This window comes from Sceloporus occidentalis, unplaced genomic scaffold (assembly GCF_023333645.1).
Source record: "Sceloporus occidentalis isolate IW3139 unplaced genomic scaffold, rSceOcc1.0.p SCAF_7, whole genome shotgun sequence".
In the NCBI taxonomy this organism is placed as follows: domain Eukaryota; kingdom Metazoa; phylum Chordata; class Lepidosauria; order Squamata; family Phrynosomatidae; genus Sceloporus; species Sceloporus occidentalis.
Window position 1 is genome coordinate 10642309 of NW_028316987.1, and position 8615 is coordinate 10650923.

Genomic DNA, 8615 nt, shown 5'->3' on the forward strand with positions numbered 1-8615 from the left:
CTTTCCTAGTCTGACTGGTTGCCTGGAAGTCATTCTTAGCATGCATAATCGTAGTGATTTAACCTGCAATAAACAAAAAAGCCCAACCTCTCACACACAGAGTAAAAGGCTATTGTAAGGACAAGTGCTCTAAAACATTTTGTAGACTCTGTAGAGAAAAAGAACCAAATTCATATGCTAGACGACTTCATATTTGCAATGTTTAACATTTATATAGCACTTCTGCTGAAGGTTCAAAGGCCTTCCCATATATTGCTTCTGCAACAACACTGCAAGGTAGGCCAGGTTACTGTCTGGGATTATTGCTCCTATTGCTACAGATATACACACTGCAGCTGAAGTTAATTCCAGCAATTTTACTACAAACTAAGCTTTGAATCAGACTCTTTCAGGCTCAGTTATTATTTATTTTATTTTATTCATACCCTGCTCTTCAGAAATGTTCTCAGAACGGCATACAAATAGTTAATTTGACAGTTCCCTGCCCTCGGGCTTAAAATCTAAAAACAACACAAAACAAGACAAAAACCTCCTGTAAATTCCCCATAATGTTTCTGATTAAATGGTTGTGAAAGACGGATAGTGAACAAAGCAGACAAGGGGGAAATCAACTCACTTGAAAGGTGGGGTTGGAAATGACATGACCCATCAATGGGTCCTAGAACAAATCAACCCTGAACTTTTCCATGCCAGCATTCTCTGAAGATGCCAGCCACAGATGCTGGCGAAATGTCAGGAAGAAACTCTTCTAGAACATGGCCACATAGCCCGAAAAACCCACAAAAAACAACCGTGAACTCTCCCTAGAAGTCAAAATGACCCAACTGAGACCATCGCGCTTTGGACATACCATGAGATGACATACATATATCTCATTGGAAAATACAATAATGCTTAGTAAAGTAGGGGGCAATAAGAAAACAGGAGGATTGCATTACAAGTGGATAGTCAGTCAAGAAAACCACAGCCCTGAGTTTGCAAGACCTTAGCACAATGGTTCCCAACCTGTGGGTCAGGACCCCTTTGGGGGTCGAATGACCCTTTCACAGGGGTCACTTAAGACCATTGTAAAACACATATATGCATGTAGCAATGAAAATAATGTTATGGTTGGGGGTCACCACAACATGAGAAACTGTATTAAAGGGCCGCGGCATTAGAAAGGTTGGGAACCACTGCCTTAGCAGGACTCAGGGCTGTGGCTTTCTTAATTGAATCCATCCACTTGTAATGCAATCCTCCTGTTTTCTTATTGCCTCCTACTTTACCTTGGATGTTTGCACAGTTTCTCTTTGACTTGTTGGCAATTAACAACAACCTATCACATCGGTTTGTGAGGGATAAGTGTGTGCTGCAATCCATAATATGGATTGCATGTGGCTGAGAAAGTCTTAATGCTCTCCTACTGTGAAGCCTCTCACCTCCCTGACCCAGTCCTACATCTCCTCTCCTGGATTCCAGCCTGCCTTCTTTAAAAGCCATATTCTATAGCTTCACCTGCAAGTCAAAAACCACACCTTCTTGTGTCAGATGGGAAGCAGGCTTCTACAGTGGGCCCTTGATATCTGCTGGGATTTGGTTCTAGGTCCACCATCACCATAGATAACAAAATCCATGCATACTCAAGCCTCATTAAAGACAATGGCATAATAAAACAGTGCTCCTTATATAAAATAGCAAAATCAAGGCTTGCTTTTTGGAATGCGTGTCTTTTTGGAATGTTTTCAAGCCATGGAGAAAGGACCCATGGATACATAGGGCTAACTGCGCTGCCTTTCCCACCTCTAAGGCCCTGAAGAACAGGTTTGGCCCAGAACTTAGCAAAGTTCCTTCCTTGGACTATAACTCCCAATATGCTCCGACCTGCATAAAGAAACCTCTTTGAATATACTCAGAGATACTCTTCTTCTTCTTTTTTACCGAGTCTAATGCATGTTAACGGGGTGATGATACTAGGCAATGGAAATCAGAGCCTGATGAAGGTGCAATGGAGGGAATGGAGGATTCCAACTCCCAAAATCTCTGTCCCTAGCAGCCCAGCTCTGTTCTAAATGGGATCCCTTCTTCAAGGTTCATATTAAGAGGCCTCTCTCTTTAACCCTCTCCTCACCTGGGCCTTCTCCTCCCTACCTATCCTGCCACAGGGGACCAGACAACCCACTTTTTCAGGGCACGTTTGAGGAACAGCGGTATCAACCCAAATAAGGGTGTCACCTGGTGTGGTCCACACGCATCACACCCCCTTACTAATGCCACTGTCACAACATCCCTTCAGCACTTTAATCGGACACAGACCAATGCCGCATCCCATTTTCGTCAAAAGGAGATGTTGCAGGAGCAGTGGCATCACCCCACATTAGGGTGCCACCTGGTGCAGGCCACACTCCCTGCACCCCCTTAGTGATGCCACTGTTACACCATCCCTTCAGTATTTTAATGGGACACAGGTGAGCGGTGCACCCCATTTCCTCCATAAAGGAGGAGCAGTGGCATCATTCTAAATTAGGGTGCCACCTGGCGCACTCTGCACCCCCCCCTTGCCGCCTTAGTGATGCCACTGCCACCCCATCCCTTCAGCATTTTAATGGGCTAGAGGTGAATGCCGCTTCTTCCGAAATGGAGGCGCAGTGTTTGCCATCCCAAACTAGGGTGCCACCTGGTGCGATCCACGTTCCCCGCATCCCACAAGTGACTCCGCTGAGGCCTGCCCTAGTGTGTCCCCTGCCCTGTCCCTATGCCCAAGTGGCATCACTAGGGGTGTGTGGACTGCACCAGGTGACACCCTAAAGGTGTGTGTGTGTGTGTGTGTGTGCCACATCCCATTTCTTCCAAAAAGGAGATGTTGGAGGCGCAGTGGCGTCACTGCAAGTCAGGATCCTGACTGGTCTGTTCCATACCCCCTGCACCCCCTTAGTAATGCCATTTTTACACTATCCCTTCAGCATCTTAATGGGACACAGGGGAATGCCACATCCCAGTTCTTCCAAACAGGACCAATGGCATCACCCCATAGTAGGGCATCACCTGGTGCGGTCCATACCCCACGCATACCCCTAGCGATGCCAATGTCACCCCATCCCTTTAGCATTTAAATGGGACATAAGTGAATGCCACATCCCATTTCTTCCAACAAGGGGATGTCTGAGGGGCAGGGGCATCACCCCAAGTCAGGATGCCAACTGGCCTGTACCACACACACACACACAGCCCTTTGAATAATGCCCCTGTCACCCCATCCCTTCAGCCTTTTAAGAGGCAGCAAGTGAATGATGCCACATCCCCCAAGTGAGGAGCAGTGGCCTCTTCCCACAGGAGGTGAGGATGCCCCCTTTGCCCCCTGCTTTACCTGCCCTGCAGGGCTGAGGGTGAGGCTCGGCGGGGCGTCGGCTGAGCCTGTCGAGGGTGGCCTGGAGCAGCCCCTGAGGGCTCTGGGGCTCCCAGCAGCAGCAGCAGCAGCAGGAGCCGGAGCAGGAGGCGCAGGAGCAGCCCGAGGAGGAGGAGGAGGAGGGCAGCAGCAGCAGCGGGAGCCTGGTCTCGGGGCCTCCTGCCCCGCTTTCCCCCGGAGAGAGCTCCTCCGAGGAGAAGGAGGTGGGCGAGCGGAGCAAGAGGGGGGCCTCCAGCCAGCGCCCCTCGCCCCCAGGGCTCTCCCCTTCCTCTTCCTCCTCCTCGGGCTCCTCTTCCTCGGGAGGGCTCTCCTTGAAGAGGGCCTTGGAGAGGCTCTGGCGCCGGGGGGCTCCGGGGAAGAAGAGGGGGCCCCCCTGAGGAGGAAGAGGAGGAGGAGGAGGCGGCTGAGGGGGAGGCTGCTTCTTGAGGAATTTCTCCAGGGGCTTCATCCCGAGGAGGAGGAGCAGCCCAGGAGGCCCTGCTTCTGCTCCTGCTTCTCCTGCTTCCCAAAAAGGGCCCCGCAGGAGAGGGTCACAGGAGCCCCATGGCTTCCTGCAGCAGCGGCCCCGGAGTCTGGGGGAGGGTCTGCTGCTCTCCCTCCTCCTCCTCCTCCTCAGGGGTCTCCACTCAGAGGGGTCTCCTCCTCCACCTTCTCTTCTTCTTCCAGGCGAGGAAGGGCCGCAGCCTCCTTGAAGGATGCTCCTGACAGGCAGAAGATAGAAGCACCAGCAGCAGCAGCAGGAGGAGGAAGGCAGCTTCCCTCCCTCCCTCCTCTCCTCTCCACACCCACCCCGCCCCTTCCTCGCCTCCTCCTCCACGGCTTTCTCCTTCCCCTTCTTCTTGTTCTCCTCCTCCTCCCTTTTCCTTTTCCTCCTCCTCCTCTCCCTTTTCTTCTCCTCCCTCTCCTTTTTTCTTTTTCCTTCTCTTCCCTTTCTCCTTCCCCCTCTCTTTTCTTTTCCTCTTTCCCTTCCTCCTTTTCCCTTTTTCCCCCTCGCCTCCTTTTTCTCCTCCTCCTCCTTCTCCTCCTCCTCCGCTTTCTTTTCCTCCTTCTCCTCCTTCTTGTTCTCTTGTCCTCCTCCTTTTTCTTGTCCTCCTTTTTATTCTCCTCCTTTTGCTTCGCCCTGCTTTTTCTTCTTCTCCCTCTCCTCCTCCTTCTTCTCCTCCTCCTTATGCTTCTCCTACTTTTTCTCCTCTTCCTCCTCCTTTTTCTTTTCTTCCTTCTTCTTCTTATTTTCTTCCTCCTTCTCCTTCCTGTTCTCCACCTTCTCCTTCGCCACCTTCTTGTTCTCCTCCTCTTCCTTCCTCCTCCTCCTGCTCTTTCTCCCTTTCCTCCTTCTTCTGGTTCTCGTCCTCCTCCTTTTTCCTCTCTGGCCTGGAAAGGAGCCCAGACCCTTCTCTGCTCCTGGCCCTACATTGGCATCACTGCCCCCAGAGCAGCCCTCCCAGAGCCCCCCCATCTCCTCCTCCTCTTCCCCATGCCCTCCTCACCCTTGCACCCTTCCTCCTCCTCCTTTCCTCCCCATACCTTCATGCCTTTCTTTCTTTGGTGTATGCACTTGTTGCTTGGAACACCCCTCAAATCTTTATCTCTCTTGTTTTGTGTGTGTGTGGTGGGGGGAGGAAATAGTGATAACAAGTCACACTCTCTCAGCCTCAGAGGATGGCCACAGTTGCCCGCTATGTCCTCTGCTTACTTCAGTTAGTGTAAACTCAGTTCAAAGTGCAAAAATTCAGTTTGCACTGAAATAATTCAGTGGGGGGACGGATGGTTTAATCTGGTGTAAATTACAAAGAACAGGTAGGTCAGGTGAGCAAGTAAGAGGCAGGAAAAGGAATGGTTTAATGTCAGTGCTTGGGATTGGCAAGGAGCATGGCAGCACTTAGGGCTGAAAAATGAAATGCACAGATATAGGATGGGGGACACCTGGCTTAAGGCGACAACATGTGAAAGGGATCTGGGAGTCCAAATAGACCACATGTTGAACATGAGTCAACAGTGTGATGCAGCAGCTAAAAAGGCCAATGTGATTCTAGGCTGCATGAATAGAAATATAGTGTCTAGATCAAGGGAAGTAATAGTGCTACTCTATTCTGCTTTGGTCAGGCCTCACTTGGAATATTGTGTCCAGTTCTGGGCACCACAATTTAAAACAGATGTTGACAAATTGGAGCATGTCCAAAGAAGGGCAACCAAAATGGTGAAGGGTTTAGAAACCATGCCTTATGAGAAAAGACTGAGGGAGCTGGGGATGTTTAGCCTGGAGAAGAGACAGTTAAGAGGTAATATGATAGCCCTGTTTAAGTATTTGAAGGAGTGTCACATTGAGGATGGCCCAAGCTTGTTTTCTGCAGCAAGGTTCAATCGTGGCAATCAAGGTCTGAATGTCTATTTGGTGTCAAATCGCTCCATTGATTCGAAACAATCCAACGCAAAAATCGGTTTATTATATAGTACGAATGAGGCCTGAGATAAAACTCTGCATGCCTTAAAAGTGCATCGAAAACATTTGCATCATCAGCTCCCTCTTTATTCTAGTGTTGACATGTGTAAGCAAACAAACTCTCAGAGGTGCGCATAGATGCAGTTCCATAATATGAACAACAAGCCCAGAATGCATGAGTGTGATTTATTTGCATAGCTGCGCTAAAAACAACGTGTGAATGATCCCTTAGGCTGTTGTACTTTGGCCGCATCATGAAAAGGCATGGCTCATTAGAAAAGGCAATAATGCTAGGAAAGGTGGAGAGAAGGAAAAAGAGAGGAAGACCACATCCTAGATGGATAGATTCAATCAGGGAAACCACAGGCTTAAACCTACAGGACCTGAGCACAGAGACTGAGGATAGGGAGACATAGAGATGTTTCATTTACAGGACTGGCATGAGTCGAAGCCAACTCCAAGGCGGCTAACAACAACAAAATTAAATAGTATTGCTCACGTTTCTTCATCTCGCTTCACACATGTGGTGGTTGGTTGCCTTCAGGCTAGCCCGCCCCAAAGAATAAACTTCTGAAATTCAAGCCTCTTCTGAATGATCAGATTAACAAAAACGCCCTCAAATGTTTTCAAGAAGCCTCCATGCACTGACAAACTCTGTAAGAGCTTAAGCCGCAAGAAAAATGTTACGCTGGAGCAAAACTCAGGTCCAAAACACACTGCAGAAATAATCCAGTTTGAGACCACTCTTAACTGCTTTGGCTGAGTGCTAAGGAATCCTGGGGATTTATTACATATTGCAGCCCCAGAGCTCTGTGACAGAGAAAGCGAAATGTCTTGCAAACACTACAGTTCCCCGAAGTCTCTAGCATTGAGCCAGGGCACTTAAAGCGGTCTCAGACTGGATTATTTCCGCAGTGTGTTTTGGACCATACGTACTGAAAGTCTGCCTGGGTTTCCCCCAATCAAGTGTTATCAATATCTGGATGCTCCTACACCTGCTTCCACACATACAAAGGCAGTTCCTTCCTGCTTGTTTTTATTTATTTCTTCAGCTATTAAAATACCTTCCTAGATTCTATAATAAATGTGGTGTGAAATTCTGAGCAAATGCGAGCAACTTTCTCCTCAAAGTACCTAGCAAATATTTCAAACCAGGTTTATGGAGGCCCTTTAGGAACAGGTACTTGAATATACTATTAGCATACATACATAGTATATGTACATATATAGATGACAAAAAGTAGTAAAGACTTGGAACCACTGTTGAGACAACTTAAGAAACAAAGTGCAAAAAAGGGGTTCAGCTGACCATTAAGAAAACAAAACTAATGACTACAGATTATATAACTTTAAAGTAGATAATAAAGACATTGAAATAGTGAAAAGATTTTCTGTGGCTTTCTACAGGGGGGTGCTGAAAAGTTATCTGCCCAACCCACTTCCCCAAATTTGAGTGTAATTTTGTCACTGTAGAAAGACAGGGTTTTTTAAATTGTAAATTGCCAATTTTCAGGATCGTAGCCCTAATTTCTGATTTTTTTCAGATCACTGATGGAACAACGTCAACAAAAAGTGTGGAATTTTCAAGTGCTGAACTCCAGGCCATCATGAACTTACTGTTCTTGCTGAAGAAAATCCAAGAGTGTGCAAACATGGAGTGACAAGTGCCCATCATATTCAACTGTGAAGAAGTGGTATGCCAACTTTCAGCATGGAGGATTTGAAACCCAAGATGCAGCAAGGTCTGAGATGCCTTCAACAGTGTCAACTCCTGAAATGATTGATCACATTCATCAAATCTCAGCTAAAACAATTACTGAGATACTAGAGATACCCCAGAAATGCATTGAGTTTATAATTCATGAGCAGTTGCTTAGGCAGAAGCTATCAGCCAAGTAGGTATTGAAATGTTTGAATGCTGGCCAGAAACAAAATGGAGTGGATACCTCCAAATTGAATTTGCAGCATTTTGAGCATTCTAGTGGTCATTTTTTGGAATGATTCATCACCAATGATGAAACATGGTTACATCACTATGATCCAGACACCAAACAACAGTCCTTGCAGTGGTGTTACTTGTGTTCTCCATGGCTGAAGAAATTCAAGTGTTAAAGGTATGCAGGAAAGTTCATGCTCACAGTTTTTTAGGGTAAGGAAGGTATTTTGATGATCTTCAGAACGGACTAAAACTCAGTAAACTTCAATGGCCTATTCATGTCTATACATAAGTTTAAATTGTAAGGAGGAGGAGGAGGAGGAGGAGGAGGAGGAGGAGAAGATGGCTTTTAAAGAGACGAGTTCAGAATTCAGAGCCCGAAGTTCTCCACCCCTGTTATATAGAGAGAATAGTAGTAACATTTAATGATGTTCTGTTCATCACTTGAGCCATTTTGAAAGGGTGGTACCTTTAAAATAAGTGGCTTACAAATATTTAAAATAAGGGACATTAAAAAACCGAAAACATTAATTATCTTCCAAAGGCTGGTAAAATGTATAGGCGTTCTCCAATCTCCCAGATGTTATTAAAATATTTCTTACAAACTGCTTTTTGAGGTAGGTATTTACCCCATCTGTGGTATCACTGTTTCAGATGTTAATTAAAGGCTTAGAGATTTGGAGGTGGGAGGACGGAACAAAAGCTCCGTGAAGTTCAAAGACCTGCTTCTATGTTTAAGGTTAAATTGCAACAAAGGAGTGGCGGCATTTTAGAGCATTTCTTGTGGTTGCTTTTTTGTGTACCTCAAAACTATTATTGTTTAGGTCATCACACAGATGAACCAGCATAAAAGA

The 8615-nt window shown here is 46.7% G+C and overlaps 1 protein-coding gene across 1 annotated transcript in view; it reads right to left on the reverse strand.

Moving 5' to 3' along the window:
- Positions 1-3845, reverse strand: part of RAPGEFL1 (Rap guanine nucleotide exchange factor like 1) — a 74054-nt gene extending 70209 nt beyond the window's left edge. The window contains exon 1 of the mRNA XM_089531877.1: positions 3347-3845. Coding sequence (XP_089388003.1) covers positions 3347-3833 — 487 coding nt within the window. The 5' untranslated portion in view covers positions 3834-3845. The remainder of the gene's footprint in view (positions 1-3346) is intronic.
- Between the last annotated feature and the right edge of the window lie 4770 nt (positions 3846-8615).